Raw genomic sequence first — 17112 nt, 5'->3', positions numbered from 1 at the left:
GGAAGTGAGACCGCTGCATAAAGTGAAAGAGAGAGAGAAAGAGAGGGAGAGAGAGAAAGGGGGAGAGCGAAAGAGGGACAGACAGGGAAAGAAAAAAGAGAAAGAGGGAGAGAAAGACATAAAAATAGTTTGCTCTCAGGAAATAAAACTTCCTCTTTGAGCTCGTAGATTGTTGATCGCGACATCAAGGAGGGCAGACTTCTGGCCTCATCTTCTCCCGTTGCTAGGCGACCGCGCGGAGACAGGTCCTCTTTTCGTCGGGACACGGTCCAGTGAGGAGTGTTGGGTGATCCTGGTCTCACCGTCAGACGCAGCGGTAAGAGCGCTCTCTGTCCCCGAGCTGTCAGAACGGGTCCTTTTGCGGAGAGAGTTTAAACGCTCAACTGGTGTCCTGCACTGAGTGATTTAACACATAATGTTTATCCCTGGGCCGGTTTTGATCGGCTGTGCTCAGTATATGTAAATGGGAGCAGCCCGTAAGGTAATGAAGAGTAACTACAGGGTTAAGCCGTATTTCAAATGCATATATTTGAAACATATTTGCATGTATGGATTTCAAACATGATATGTATTTTACTCTGTGGCTTACGCCTTTGTGTCACCAACAAAGCAGCCTACCGGCATCTGTGCAGTGATTGTAGTATAGAGCTACATTTATTATTTCTGAAGTTTTCAACGTTTTTTTACAGGAAACACTTGAGCGTACTTTTGCCGGTTGCACCGCACTTCCTTGTTTTTCATTTGTAGTTATTCTTTGAGTAGAAAGAGGAAGTGAGCTTGAGTAACCTGGAGTCAGAGCGATGGTAAACACTGTCATACAACGAGACCAAAGATAAAGCATTTAATTCAAGATAAACACCTTGTTCAGGGATAGAATGGCAACGGGTCCTTGTGGATATTAAAGTTACAATCTCGAAGATTTCCGTTCCGTTCTCTTTGGCGGTACCAATGGCGAGAAGCGGTAATTGCATGTGTGTTTTTGGACCTCACTTCCCATAGATCCAACCGGATCCTACCAGTGTCGCCTGTGTGACGTCAGTCAGTTGGCACCTGGGCCACGCCAACTATTACATTTATTATTTAATGAATAAAAAATGGTTGTTATACAAGTAACGTTACGCACATACTCATTCATTGTCTAACATTAGGCTAACTTAAGCTGTCTTTACACTGCCGAGCCGGGTTAAAATGCTGTAGCAGACCTGGGGTAGAATTAGTGATGATCAATTTCCACAAATGTTCTTTATCCACCTTTTGCTCGGTATCTTTACACTGCAGAGAAGAATTCGCGGGATTCGCTGTGGTTCGCGCAATTATGTGTCGTGCACAATTAACAGTCTTTTTTGTGAATGATTGTTGTGTGATATTTTTGAAATAACTGCCTTGTTTCTGGTTTTGCTATGTAAACTGTTCGAGAATAAAGCTGAGCTGGGTGTTAAATTAGCAATCAGAACAAGAAGAATAAAACAAAAACAAAGGAGATTTCATCAAAAATGGGAATCAAGGCTGACGTAACATATGAGGAAGCGTAATAAAATAATAACAACGCTAATCCATACTGCCATGTTCTTTTATTTAGTTTTCTCAGGCTTGACATCTTTACACAGAAATCAGAACCGCTCTGCTCCACCTATACCCCGGCTTTATTCCGATCAATATATTGATGAACATGATGGCAATGTAAATAACGATAACGTTAAGGCCAGTTCAAATCAATGATTCGCAACGAGACGAAACGGTTTTAGAATGTTGCAGAGAAAATTGCAGCGGTGTGAACTGGTTAGTTGCAGAGCGTCTGAAGCCGTTGCCTGGGGTCTCAAAAGACCCACCTTGTCAAATCGCTAAGTGAAGTTTTAGAACGTTTACAATCAGACGTCTTGGAATTTTGCAGGTTGCATTCAGTCTCCTTGCGAATCATTGATCTGAACTGCCCTTTAGTTAGCTACATTGCAAGGTTGCAACAAGGTAGCATTGCATTCGATAGACGGTTTCCCCCCGTTCACCCACCGCACGCGTCGCGTATGCGTCGCGTAAACAGCAGGGCGAAGCAGCACGGCGCGACGCGTAGGGTGTCTCCACTGGTTCCGTTTGTGTCGCGCAAAGGCTTGCGTAAAAACTATATAAGCCGGGCACCCACCGCACGCGTATCGGCCGCGAGCGCACTACGCGCGTATTACGCGCGTAACTGAAGCGTAGTTGAAGTACTGTTATTACAACGGCAGCGGGCGACGTCGTCTCCACCAGATGCGAACGCGTCGCGTACCGGCTGCGAAGCTCGCGCGACACAAGCGAACTGAAGCGTAGTTTTTCGCTTCAGTTCTATTTTTTCGGCTTGTCGCGCGTCACGATGGCCTGTTTATACACAGAAATATGCTCTAAAATGCCAGGTATACGTGCTCTGATTTATATTTCATCCTTATATTACTGGGGGTGTGTCCCTAGTTACCTCCCAGATATTTTATAAGCACCAAAAAAAAAAAATACAAGCCTTTTCGTTTTGTAAAAATAAATAAAGAAATAACTGGAACCTGGGGAAAAGGCAAACTTAGTTTCGCTGTCTTATTTTGCGGAGGGGGTGGGGTAAATTTGAAAATACACCACAGAAAGACGTAGCCTATCGCACTTGTACTTCAAAGCTTCCGGTGTTCATGGCGTTGTGGTGTTCATATCTCTTCAAGATTAAACTGTTACTGTCTTTTTCATGATTAGCTGATTTTACTAAATATGATCCTATAAATGTTTTGACGTGAATGACAAGACAACACGGGAATTCCCAATGGTTGATTACGGATTATTTATTATTATTATGATCATTACATATTCTTCATGAAATTGGCACGCTTGTTAACCAAGCAAATAAATTAATACAGTTTGAGATTGATTGTTATGCAGGCTACGTTGCGATTTAAGTTTATGGTAATTATTGAAAGCGTTTACTTTCTCACGTATTTACGAGTTAACGAAATATTACCAAATTAACAAACTGAAAAAGGTCTCTCACCAAAGTATTCACTTAACCCATAATCAAAAGTATTGAACAAACGTGAAATACACGATGTAATCCCACTGCAGTCTGCGAGAGCTATTAGGAATATATAGCTTTTACGCAAGCCTTTGCGCGACACAAACGGAACCAGTGGAGACACCCTACGCGTCGCGCCGTGCTGCTTCGCCCTGCTGTTTACGCGACGCATACGCGACGCGTGCGGTGGGTGCCCGGCGTATATTCCTAGTAGCTCTCGCAGTCTGCAGTGGGCTTACATCGTGTATTTCACGTTTGTTCAGGACTTTTGACTATGGGTAAGCGAATACTTGGTGAGAGACCTTTTTCAGTCCATTAATTTGGTAATATTTTTTAACACATGTAAATACGTGAGAAAGTAAACGCTTTCAACAATTACCATAAACTTAAATCGCAACGTAGCCTGCATAATAATCATGAAGAATATGTAATGATCATAATAATAATAAATAATCCGTAATCAACCATTGGGAATTCCCGTGTTGTCTTGTCATTCACGTGAAAACATTTATAGGATCAGATTTAGTAAAATCAGCTAATCATCAAAAAGATAACGTAACAGTTTAATCTTGAAGGGATATGAACACCACAACGCCATGAACACCGGAAGCTTTGAAGTACAAGTGCAATAAAGGCTTGCTTGCAACTTCATTTATAAAATAGGTGCATTTTCATCGGCAAGACCACTAAATAATCTGATTTTTTTAAAGCTCTGTGGATTATCTGATTTTTATTAACAAGCCCTTTTTGAAAGCACGGCGAACGAAGACATCGGAGAAGTAAAATAGTTTTTAACCAGCCATTGCTCAGCCTATCTTCCAATACTCGAGCTAACAAACCGCTGCTCGGTGCATTCCCTTCTACGTCATTCAATAGGCTACGTCTTTCTGTGGTGTATTTTCAAATTTACCCCACCCCCTCCGCAAAATAAGACAGCGAAACTAAGTTTGCCTTTTCCCCAGGTTCCAGTTATTTATTTATTTATTTTTACAAAACGAAAAGGCTTGTATTTTTTTTTTTTTTTTTTTTTTTGGTGCTTATAAAATATCTGGGAGGTAACTAGGGACACACCCCCAGTAATATAAGGATGAAATATAAATCAGAGCATGTATACCTAGCATTTTAGAGCATATTTCTGTGTATAAACAGGCCATCGTGACGCGCGACAAGCCGAAAAAATAGAACTGAAGCGAAAAACTACGCTTCAGTTCGCTTGTGTCGCGCGAGCTTCGCAGCCGGTACGCGACGCGTTCGCATCTGGTGGAGACGACGTCGCCCGCTGCCGTTGTAATAACAGTACTTCAACTACGCTTCAGTTACGCGCGTAATACGCGCGTAGTGCGCTCGCGGCCGATACGCGTGCGGTGGGTGCCCGGCTTTATTGTCGAGTTCAAGGGCGAGCCTTGTTGCGTTAGCTCCGCCTACCCTCTCTGTGGGCCGCTTGTGATTTTTCCCCGGGAATGTCGCCACAGACACCCAGTTCTTTAATCCTAATTTTTTATAATAATAATAATATAAATTAATATAATAATTGGCTCAATCACAATTGTGTTACCTAATTCAGCGATAGATAGTGACTTAACAGAGATTTATTTTAATGAAAATCTTTGAGATTATTACTTTAAAGCCACTGTCCTCTGATCTCAAACCCAATGGCTCAGCTGCAATACAAATCCCAGTTTCTGTATAAGCCTCTTTTTTCCCCCACTGTGATTATGATTCCTTTCCTGGAAGGTTTACCAGTATCTCCCTGCTAGCATTTAGCACATAGCTGCTAACACTGAGCTGGCCAGGGGAGGCTTGGCTTCCACTCCACAGCTGAGTTGAACTTGAGATTTCTTCAACCTGGGAGTTTTTTCCCCCCACTGGGGAGTTTTTTTTCCTTACCAAACTTGCTGGTTTTCAGGCCTGGTCTTTCCTATATTCCATTACATTACATTACAAGAATTTAGCAGACACTCTTATCCAGAGCGACTTACACAACATTTTAAACATCATTTACATTGCATCTATTTATACAGTTGGATATATACTGAAGCAGTGCTGTTTAAGTACCTTGCTTAAGGGTACAACTGCAGTGTCCTACCGGGACACCTGGGAATCGAACCTGCAACCTTTAGGGTACTTACCCATTATACTACACTCCCGCCCCAGATATACTACACTGTATCCTTCCTGGTTTTTCGTAAATTGTCTTGGTGATGGTGTCTCAGTAGAAAAGACTTTGTACAATTTGCTGGAGTCAATATGTTGCCATCAGTGGCGTAGGTTTCGTTTGAACATTGGGGGGGACACATTAAGCGGGGGGAAATTTTGAGCGCCAAATACTTAATTTCCTGCATTCTGGTGAATTTTTATGCACCAATTTATGGTGGAAATGTCTGTCTATTTGTGTAAAGGAAAACACAAAATTCATGGGGACAAATGCATGTGTTCTAAATATTGACGGGGACGTATCCCCTGCGTCCCCCCCGAAATCTACGCCTATGGTTGCCCTGGAAATTTTGTTAATTATTTTTGCACTGTATGTATGTCTGTTTTTTTCATTTCTTGTTTGCCTTGAACTCACTACCCCACTCCCCCAACCACCTACTCCCTTCTTCTTCAGAAAGTATCGTTAGGATGCATGCCCTGCAGAACTTCTTTCTATTGGTCCTCGGGATCATTAGCCATGCCTCCTCCCATCTCAACCTGACTCTGAATGGTCAGTGGAAGGACTGGAAGGACCATCACAATAAAGAGTATGGCAGCCAGGTAAGCGTGTCAAAGTCCACACGCCTTGTTTCCAGGGCCTTGATTGGCCGCTGATTGAAAAGAGCCCACAAAAACCTGCAGACACAGAGGCCCAGACTTTAGAGTAAAAACCTGCAGACACAGAGGCCCAGACCTTAGAGTAAAAACCTGCAGACACAGAGGCCCAGACCTTAGAGTAAAAACCTGCAGACACAGTGGCCCAGACCTTAGAGTAAAAACCTGCAGACACAGTGGCCCAGACCTTAGAGTACAAACCTGCAGACACAGAGGCCCAGACCTTAGAGTAAAAACCTGCAGACACAGTGGCCCAGACCTTAGAGTAAAAACCTGCAGACACAGTGGCCCAGACCTTAGAGTAAAAACCTGCAGACACAGTGACCCAGACCTTAGAGTAAAAACCTGCAGACACAGAGGCCCAGACCTTAGAGTAAAAACCTGCAGACACAGAGGCCCAGACCTTAGAGTAAAAACCTGCAGACACAGAGGCCCAGACCTTAGAGTAAAAACCTGCAGACACAGAGGCCCAGACCTTAGAGTAAAACCTGCAGACACAGAGGCCCAGACCTTAGAGTAAAAACCTGCAGACACAGAGCCCAGACCTTAGAGTAAAAACCTGCAGACACAGGGCCCAGACCTTAGAGTAAAAACCTGCAGACACAGAGGCCCAGACCTTAGAGTAAAAACCTGCAGACACAGAGGCCCAGACCTTAGAGTAAAAACCTGCAGACACAGAGGCCCAGACCTTAGAGTAAAAACCTGCAGACACAGAGGCCCAGACCTTAGAGTAAAAACCTGCAGACACAGAGGCCCAGACCTTAGAGTAAAAATATGTAGGGACAGCGATGCCGATAGAAACCTATGGGGAGCACATCAGAACCAGGAAGTACCATTTTTTTTTGCTCAACAAACATGCTCAGTTGTGTCCCTAAATCACATGTACAACGAGGCTAGCGCAGACATTGGCTAAAATAAATAATAAATAAAATAATCATATCTTTGTCTGTGTGGTAGGAAAAAAATATTTTACCTCGGAGCCCAATTGGGAAACTTGCTTCTTGAGTGAAAACATAGATATCAACTGGGGACGACATTACATCCGGTGCTGAGGTTGAGAACCAAAAGGTGGCCCAGACACAGTGTGGCACCTCTGATGCAAATGGTGAACAAAGACTGAGAATATTCTGTTTTGATTTGAGGTTGTGGTTCACAACTGATTTCCTAGATGGAGCCCTTATCATAACTACATCTCACTTTGTTTTTTAAATTTCATTTTGTTGGTCTGTTTTGAATCAGCTCATTTCAGGACTGATTCAGTCTTTCGCCAGGGGAACAAATCCTTTGCGTAGCCAAACGTTAAGCCTCACAACCATACAAGCTTGTCTAGGGACCTATTTGTATGAAAATATTGGGGGTGAGGTGTCTCCCTATCTTCCCCAAAATCCTATGCATATTCTGGGGAATTGGTGGCAGCTGTAACACACAGTGCGTCATCCTGAAATGTCTACGTAAACATGTAGAAATGCCTCTGAAAGAGATATCTACAGCTGCACAAATGGGGGCTAAGCTAGCATCTGGCAGCTAGCATGATTTGTGTTGTTTTTCCCCCGAGTTTAAACACAATGGCTTAATTGCAGTGTGCTTAGCTGGAGTTTAAACCTGTAAACGACAGAACTGCATTACACCTGGAACAGCTAGTCCTTTTTTTATTGCTTTGGATAGATGCTCCAGTTGTAATGCACTTCTGTGGTCCGTAGGTTTAAAGTTAAAGCCGTTAAGGTGTATAGGCTGCGGTGTGAAACAGGGAAGCTCTATAGAAATGCAGAGTATTTGTGGTTTTCCGCTCTCACTGTGTTCCTCTTCCACTGCGTATTGCGAGGGTCACCTGACCTGTATGTGGTCGTTGTGTGTGTGTGTGTGTGTATGTATGCATTCATGCGTGTATGTGTAGATTGCGTGTAAACTGTGTTTGTGTCTGTATGTCTCTGTGGTGTGTTTGCCTGTGTGTGTGTGTGTGTGTGTGAGAGAGAGAGAGAGAGAGAGAAAGAGAGAGAGAAAGTATGAGTGAATGTGAATGTGTGTGTATGTGTGGATTGCATGTAAATTGTGTTTGTGTCTGTATGTCTCTGTGGTGTGTGTGTGTGTGTGTGTGTGCATGTACATGCGTTTACGCAAACGTGTGCTCATGTAAGTGTGTGCATGCATGTAAGTGATTAATTGTCTGTTTAAAATATTGATCAGGGGGAGGAGTCACAGAGGAGGCAGATCTGGGAGAAGAACCTGAGGATGGTGGAGAAACACAACATGGAGGCTTCGTATGGCCTGCACTCCTTCACCATGGGCCTCAACCACCTCTCAGACATGGTACAGTCTACTAACAGATCCCCCTAAAGTGGTACAGTTCTGCAACAGATTCCCCCCTAAAGTGGTACAGATCTCTAACAGACCCCCCCCCCCCAAAGTGGTACAGTCGTGTAACAGATTACCCCCTAAAGTTGTACAGTCTTATAACAGATTCCACCTAAAATGGTACAGACCTCTAACAGATTCATCCACACAGTGGTACAGTCCTCCAACAGATTTCCCCTAAAGTGGTACAGTCCTCTAACAGATTCACCCACATAGTGGTATAGTCCTTTAGATCCTTCCATTGAGTAGTATAGTCCTCTGGTCGATTCACCCATATAGTGGTACAATCCTTTAACAGATTCATTTATACAGTGGTACAGTCCTCTAACATAGTCATCCCTAAAGTCCTCTAATAGATTCATCCACATAGTGTTATTGTCCTCTAACATATTCCCCTACCTAAAGTTCTCTAACAGATTCATTTATACAGTGGCACAGTCCTCTAACATATTCCCCCCTAAAGTCTCATATAGAGGTACATCCAGTGCCTGCCTCTATGATACATCCAGTGACTTGCCTCATATAGAGGTACAGTCCTCACAGTGACTTGCCTCATATAGAGGTACAGTCCTCACAGTGACTTGCCTCATATAGAGGTACAGTCCTCACGGTGACTTGCCTCATATAGAGGTACAGTCCTCACGGTGACTTGCCTCATATAGAGGTACAGTCCTCATGGTGACTTGCCTCATATAGAGGTACAGTCCTCATGGTGACTTGCCTCATATAGAGGTACAGTTCCATCTCAGTGTGTTGATTATATCCCGTGTACTGCCATCCTTTATTGATTCTGATGCCAGATAGAAAGACTTGATGACTCCAGTGATGTTTAAACAGACAACATGCATCTGTTCATGTATGTGACAGTCCTACCCTGAGCAACATCAGTAAAACTTTTCAGGTATTTCAGGCTAATCTGGCAACTTTTTGTACTGAAGTTTTGACACTATTTATTTTTCTACAACATTATCCAACTGAATTATTTGTGCTTGGCAAAAGGTTCAATTTTAAATCAACTGTCCAAAAATGAATTCAACCCTAAAGTAATTTATATTACATAGTCAAGCTGGGATAAAATCTACCCTTCTATGAGAATCTGAACATTTTGTGCTTTCACAGTGACCTTCTTATAATTACTGGTAACAAGATAAAATTAAACTTTAATGTGAAGAAGGCTGTTTAAAAAGGGGCTGGTCATGTGAGACCCCGATGAACTCCTCGGTGTTCAGAAGTTCTGTGAGGTTGTTTGTCGCTAGGTAACGGGCATGCTGCCGTTATGTTGCCACGCGGCAAATCACTTTCGACGAGTGAGCTGGTTAGCCACGCCCATGTTTCAGCACCACAGAGAAACAGAGTAACAGAGCGCGGTTTTACCGCGTGATTAAGAGTCAGTGTTTTATATTTCGGGTCAAACTCGATGACTGCAGGGGGCCTGTTGGAGAACTGCAGCTCTGTCTGGGGCCTCACGCTTGCAGGGCCACATGTGGTGGGATGACACTGGCCTGATCTAATGACCCGCCCGTCAAACGGGTTGCCATGACAACGAGGGGAAAACTCTTCCTGAGTGTGCTCCTTTACGTCCAACCCACCCCACCACTCCCCCCCCAAACTGTGACCTGTTCAGATGGCAGAGGAGGTCAACGCTGTCCTCAACGGGCTGAGGGACGAGGAAGAGGGGGCGGAGGAGCTCCATCGTCACGGCAACCTGACGTTCACCTTGCCAGACGACGGCAAGGTCCCCCTGCCCCCGTCGGTGGACTGGAGGAGGAAAGGCATGGTCAGCCCAGTCCGAAACCAGGTGAGCTCTTCTATTGGTTACGGGGGGTGAGGGGGGTGATGGGGCGAAGGGAGAGGCACAAAGCAATTTATGCGTATCATACTGTACATAAACAGCTTACCCACTCTCAGCTGACATTGAATTTTTTATCCGGAGAAATAGGCAAAGGAAAATACATTCTGTGAACTTAAAGAATCTGATCATATCTGTATACAGTAACAACCTTGCACAATTGTAAACAAATTACACCATAACATTAGCCTAACATTGGTCTAGCATTAGCCTAGTATTTGCCTGGCAGTATTATATCATCAGCTTAGCATTGTCTTAGCATTCAGTGGTAACATAGCATTACCATAGCATTAGCCTGGAATTTGCTTAGCAGTAGCCTAACATTAGCCTGGTGGTAAAATAGCAGTAACCTATAATTTGCTTAGCATCAGCCTAGCAATCGCCTAGTGGTAAAATATCAGTAATCTAGAATTTGCTTAGCATTAGCCTGGTGGTAACATAGTATTAGCCTAGAATTTGCTTAACAGTGGCCTTGCCTTATCCTGGTGGTAATATAGCATTAGCCCAGAATTCACGTAGCCTGGCAGTTACATAGCGTTAGCATAGCCTGGTAGGCAGTCTCACAGCCGATTGTGCGTCTCCCTCAGGGACTCTGCGGGTCTTGCTGGGCATTCAGTGTTTCGGGGGCCATGGAGGGACTGATGAAGAGGCAGACGGGCAAGCTGGTCCCCCTCAGCCCCCAGAATCTACTGGACTGCAGCAGCAGCTATGGCAACATGGGCTGCAGGGGTGGCTACCTCTCCAAGACCTTCCGTTACATCATCGAGAACAAGGGCATCGACTCTGACAGCTCCTACCCCTACGAGTCCAGGGTAAGGACAGGGAGAAGGGGAGGAGAGGAAGAACTGCCTCAAAACATCATGGGAGCAGTGGAAGAGGAGACTTGGGGCTCTTTCCTGATTGCACGTTTTTATCCGTTCTTGTCTCCTCGTAGCAGTCTGGCTTCCTAATCATTCTTTGAAACATGAATTATTTTGAAATATTTATGGCAGTGAGAGGGTAAACCATCCCTCATTAAATTAATATAAGTATTACTTTATAAACTATTTATATAACAGTGAATAGCCTCTTTGTACTTCAGACATGGCAGTTAAGGATGGAACAAAGGCCAGTGTGTGTGAGTGCCCCAGAACTGAGGTAGAGAAGCGCTACATCGGCGAATGCGTAATGGCGGTAATGATGTGGAGAAGCGTACATCCAAGTGTAGCGGATGCTGAGACGGTGTAATGATGCATGGTGTAATGATGTGAGAGCCGTAATGAATGGTAATGGCGGTAATGATGTGAGAAGCGCAATGAATGCTAATGGTGGAATTTATCAGAGGGAAGTGCGTATGCGGTAATGATGGGAGAGCCGGTAATGAATGGTAATGGTGGTAACAGGCTCTCTTCATCCCAGAGGGAGGCCGTTACTCGGGACGGGCAAGCCGGTACTGCTGGGTCCAATCCTCCAGCTGACAGAGGGGACTGCAGTGCGGTTGCCAACGGGCCCTCTGTGGGCATCAAGCCTCTGCCATCCTTCCACAGCTACAGAGGAGGTGAAGCCCTCCACATGCTCTCACTCATGACATGAAAATAACATGTTTGATGCAGAAAAAACACCATAAAACCAAGATATGATTAATTACTATTTGTGTGTGTCTGTGTGTTGGGGGAGGGGAGGGGGGGTTTGGGGCTGAGGCAGATTTTTGACAGAATTTTCAGGCAGTACCTTAAATGAGCAATGCTGTTACTCATAATTAAATATAATCAAACGGGATAGAATAAAATGGAATTTGGAGTAGAATAGAATTGAAGAATAGACTATTCTGTTCTTGTCATGCTGGCACTAACACTGTATAGAGTACCTCTGTATCGAGTAAGTCTGTATAGAGTATCTCTGTATAGAGTAACACTGTATAGAGTATCTCTTTATAGAGTATCTCTGTATTGAGTAACTCTATACAGAGTAACACTGTATAGAGTAACTCTGTATAGAGTAACACTGTATAGAGTATCTCTGTATAGAGTAACACTGTTTAGAGTAACACTGTATTGAGTAACTCTATACAGAGTAACACTGTATAGAGTAACTCTGTATAGAGTAACCCTGTATAGAGTAGCTCTATATTGAGTAACACTGTATAGAGTAACTCTGTATAGAGTAACCCTTTATAGAGTAACACTGTATAGAGTAACTCTGTATGGAGTAATCAAGGAAAATTACACATGCATACGAATGGAACAGCAGGTTCTGCTGCTGTTTTTGCAGAATGTTTTTGTCCGTAATGTGAAAAGAAGTTCTAAATAAATCTCTTGACGAAGGCCAAATCACTTTAGACTTCGGACAAAACCTCTCCTTCACCTTATTTTGACCAGGTAGCCATGTAGAATCAATGTTGGAGTGTTCCGCACCACACCGGAGTGTTTTATACCCCTGGTAATGAAATGAGTTTGTGCAGGCATGCGTACAGGAGGTAAACGTAGGTTAAGTAACATCGCATCAAAATTAACATCAGATCAAAATTCTCATTAGCGGACAACCGACGTACAAAATCCCTAAATATATATAATTAAATAACTATTATGTTTCACAAGCTAGATATTGAGCTGTATTACTGACTAGCCCCAGCCAGCTAGCTGGACAGTAGAACAGTTGTACCTGGCTAACTTTTCCAAACGGGCTGTTAACTATTTAAACAGCTGAGGTTACATTTTTCTGGAAAATGCATTGAAAGATCCATGAATGCAAGAGTCCTGGACTTGGCTTCAGCACCCTCTGGTGTAAAGGTCCATCGCTCTGACCACTGCACCACACCCTCTGGTGTAAAGGTCCATCGCTCTGACCACTGCACCACACCCTCTAGTGTAAAGGTCCGTCGCTCTGACCGCTGCACCACACCCTCTGGTGTAAAGGTCCGTCGCTCTGACCACTGCACCACACCCTCTGGTGTGAAGGTCCATCGCTCTGACCGCTGCCCCACACCCTCTGGTGTAAAGGTCCGTCGCTCTGACCACTGCACCACACACTCTGGTGTAAAGTTCCATCACTCTGACCACTGCACCACACCCTCTAGTGTAAAGGTCCATCGCTCTGACCACTGCACCACACCCTCTAGTGTAAAGGTCCGTCGCTCTGACCGCTGCACCACACCCTCTGGTGTAAAGGTCCATCGCTCGACCACTGCACCACACCCTCAGCTGTAAAGGTCCATCACTCTGACCACTGCACCACACCCTCTGGTGTAAAGGTCCATCGCTCTGACCACTGCACCACACCCTCTAGTGTAAAGGTCCGTCGCTCTGACCACTGCACCACACCCTCTGGTGTAAAGGTCCATCGCTCTGACCGCTGCACCACACCCCACTGTGTCTCTCGGCAGGCCTGTACGATGACCCCTCGTGCAGCTCGGCGAAGACCAATCACGCGGTGCTCGTGGTTGGGTATGGGACAGACAGCGGGAAGGACTTCTGGCTGGTGAAGAACAGGTAAACATCTTTCCCCCGTTCCTCTTTATAATGCATCCGGGTGAGTCTCCTACAGGATCATGCTCAAAGTTGAAAATATAGAATGAACTGGGCTTTGGTAATTGTTGCACTGAAATATTTTGTCACAGGCTCTTATTAATAAGTAAGTCATATACAATGTACGGACGCATGGAAAATTCCATGTAGGATGTAATACTACATATATAAACAAACAAAACCAGTGACATAGAGGTACACAGCATTTGGACAGATATCCCATGATTTCGGAAGTTAAAGAGGAGAGATGTGGAGAAGGGAGGAGAGGGGAGGGGGATTACAGGTTTTCAGCCGAAAAGCAGTCACAAGAAGCACGTGTCAGTTAGAGAAGAAAAAAGAACCCTCACAACAGGCTGAACAGAAGCAGCGCCTTCCTCGCTATAAATGTTGTGCTGGCGACATCCAGTGTCAATTTACGGACATTACATCATCCATGGCTTTTTTAACCTACAACTGTTAAATGCTAGTTTGCTTTTCTGATTTAATTAGCCTGGAAATCACAGAAAAATTACATTATTGCTAGATTTCCTCTTAATCTTTGTTTTATAAAATTCTGAAGCACTGAACAATGAAAATTGTTATTTGTGCAGTTTAGTTTTGTTCAGATTCTCAAGGTATTGAATTGTACTGGGATCTATTCCTGCCTCTCACTCAATGCATGCTGGGATAGGCTACAACACCCCCCTACGACCCTGACCAGGAGTAAGCGGGTTAGATAATGGATGAATGTATTGAATAATGACTTCTCACGTGTTTGCTTGTTTTCTAGCTGGGGAACAGCTTGGGGTGAAAGCGGATTCATCCGAATGGCCAGGAACAGGAATAACCAGTGTGGAATTGCTAACTTCCCCATATATCCCACCATGTGAAACCATCAGTGTACCAGGTTACGCTAAAGCAGATCTCAGGCTGTTAATCGCCTCTTAATCTTCACTTAGACAACAGAAAACAAACTGCATGAAATATGCATATATCTACATCAGATGTGGGCAATTCTGGTTATGGAGGGCCGGTGTGTGCGTGCAGGTCTTTGTTTCCACCAGTTACCCTGCTTAAATGAGCTAACTGGCTGTATACGCCAACACTGGTTTCATGTGTAGATTAGATCACAGCGAAAAAATTATGTAGAAACACAAGAACAGACTTAGGTTGTCATTCATGCACTTATCAAGAAGCACAGCTAAAATGTTAAATTGGGGTAAATATTAGAGCTGATTAAGTCATTAAGGCCAGAAGCACAGAAACCGATACGGCCCTCATTGCCCACCTCTGATCTGCATGCTAATCGCGATCTTTATTGAAATATATTTATATTTGTAATGATTGCGATTTTAAAGGGGTAACAGGTTGAACAGGTTTAACCTGCACGTTTTGGAATTGTTTTAAAGAACTCCGTACTTACAGGTCAAGGTTTTTTAAATGCATACAAATAAACATTGCTTTTGCAAAATGTTCCTTGTAAAATGCTGTAGGTGTTACTCTGTGTACTTTGTCGTGAGTGTGTGTGTGTGTGTGCGTGTGCGTGTGTGTGTATATGTGTGTTTGTGTGTGTGTGCGTGTATGTGTGTGAGAGCATGTGTGTGTGTGTGAGAGTGTGTGTGTGTGTGTGTGTGCGTATGCGTATGCGTGTGTGTGTGTGCATATGCGTGTGTGTGTGTGTGCGCGTATGCGTGTGTGTGGGTGAGAGAGTGTGTACGTATACATGTGTGTGTGCCGGCGTGATGCAGTTGTAAGATGGTACTTTGGACAGTATCTGACGGGGAAACATTACACATTGAGGATTATGTAGACAACAGAACCGCTTAAAGTTGCTTAAAGGTTTAATTCCCAACAGGACACTGAAGTTGTGCTGTTGAACAAGGTGGTCATAAATGATATATATGTATATACAGTGAGCTACATATTTTATTCTTTGATTTGGCTCTGTACTCTGCATTTTAGATTTGTCATCGGACAATTCACATGTGGTTAAAGCACATATTCTCTGTTTTTTTAAAGGGTATTGTTAAACATCTTGGTTTCGCCATGTAGAAATTACAGAACTTTTTTTTTACATAGACCCTCCCCCCTGATTTTGGGCACCACAATGGGCTTCACGGGTGTTTCTGATTAGTCTGGTGTGCTCAATTACTTCCTTAGTGCAGGGATAAGATAAGTTTCAGTATCTAATCTTGCTTCTAGGTTTTCAATTGCCTTTGGAGTCATCGTTATTGGTGACAGCACTGTGGTTCACCTACTGTATCTAGCATCGGGTTGAACGGCCTAAATTCCTATTGACTCGGATTCGACCAGTTGCTGGAAACATTCCTTTGGGATTTTGGTGGAGGCTGACTCGATAGCATCACACAGTTCCTGCAGATTTCATGCTGAAAACCTCTCATTCCACCTCATCCCAAAGGTGCTCTATTGGATTGAGATCTGGGGACTGTGCAGGCCATTGGAGTGAACAGCATTTAGTTTTGATTCTAGGCTTTTGATTGATTTGGGTTCTGTTACTGATGTTTTCAGCATAAGGACCAGAGCTGTGCCAAGAAACCCATTAAGAGCCTGAGAATTATGAAGAAGAAAACAACAGTCAGAGACTTAGGCTAAACCTTAGGCTTACCAAAATGTACTGTTTGGAACATCGTTGAGAAGAAAGAGAACACTGGTAAGCTTAGTAATCATAAATGGTCGAGTAGGCCAAGGAAGTGGTGGGTGTGGGAGTGCTGTGGTTTGGGTATGCATGGCTGCCACAGGCACTGGCTCACTTGTCTTCACCGTTGATGTAAATGCTGACAGCCGCAGCAGAATGAATTCTGGCGCATGCAGGAGCATCTGATCTGCTCAAGTTTAAGCAAATGCCTTCAAACTCAATGGATGGCATTTGATCCTGCAGCAAGATAATGATCTCAAATATGCTGCTAAAGCAACAAAGGAATTTCCCAACAAAGGATGATGATACTGGGATGATGTTAATGTTTCCCAGACATTATGGTGCCCTGAAATGGGAGGACTATGTACATAATGTGCAGTCATTTCCACAAGGTGAAACCAAAATGTATAAAAAATACCCTTTAACAAAAGCTGAGAATGTGCATATGTAAACACACACAAACACACATACCTGTTATACCTGAAATGATAGGTGAGGTGTGACAGGCATGTTAATGTGTGTTTATATTTGTGTATTGTGCTACGTGGCACATAAGGCACACACACGCATACACACACACACACTCGCACAAACACGCATACACACACACACGCACCCACAAACATACACACACACACATATATGCACCCACAGAAATACACACACACACACACACACACTTGCACACACACACACACTCACACACGCACGCACGCACGCACGCACACTCACACACACACACACACTCACGCACGCACGCACACTCACGCACACATGCACACAAACATACATTTATGTAATAATTTGACAAGATGGGCACATTTAAACCCATCCTGCTATTCTCAGAATGGACCTGAAATTAACTTTGGCTTAAACGTTTTGCATGGGTCTTCAGTTCCGTCAGAAGAACAGTTTGTACCCTTAAATAAAACCGACACATAAA

General features: G+C 43.9%; 1 protein-coding gene across 1 annotated transcript; it reads left to right on the top strand.

Moving 5' to 3' along the window:
• Positions 1-16: 16 nt before the first annotated feature.
• On the top strand, positions 17-14984 carry LOC135260394 (procathepsin L-like). Its single transcript, XM_064345608.1, has 8 exons — positions 17-316; positions 5631-5776; positions 8015-8137; positions 9807-9980; positions 10619-10972; positions 11430-11568; positions 13393-13498; positions 14304-14984. The coding sequence occupies exons 2-8, from the start codon at positions 5645-5647 to the stop codon at positions 14401-14403; spliced, it is 1128 nt and encodes a 375-aa protein (XP_064201678.1). The 5' UTR covers positions 17-316; positions 5631-5644; the 3' UTR covers positions 14404-14984.
• Positions 14985-17112: the final 2128 nt, after the last annotated feature.

Source organism: Anguilla rostrata, chromosome 8 (genome assembly GCF_018555375.3).
Source record: "Anguilla rostrata isolate EN2019 chromosome 8, ASM1855537v3, whole genome shotgun sequence".
In the NCBI taxonomy this organism is placed as follows: domain Eukaryota; kingdom Metazoa; phylum Chordata; class Actinopteri; order Anguilliformes; family Anguillidae; genus Anguilla; species Anguilla rostrata.
The sequence above is the reverse complement of the archived record's forward strand: the minus strand, read 5'-3'. Positions and strand labels throughout refer to the sequence as shown.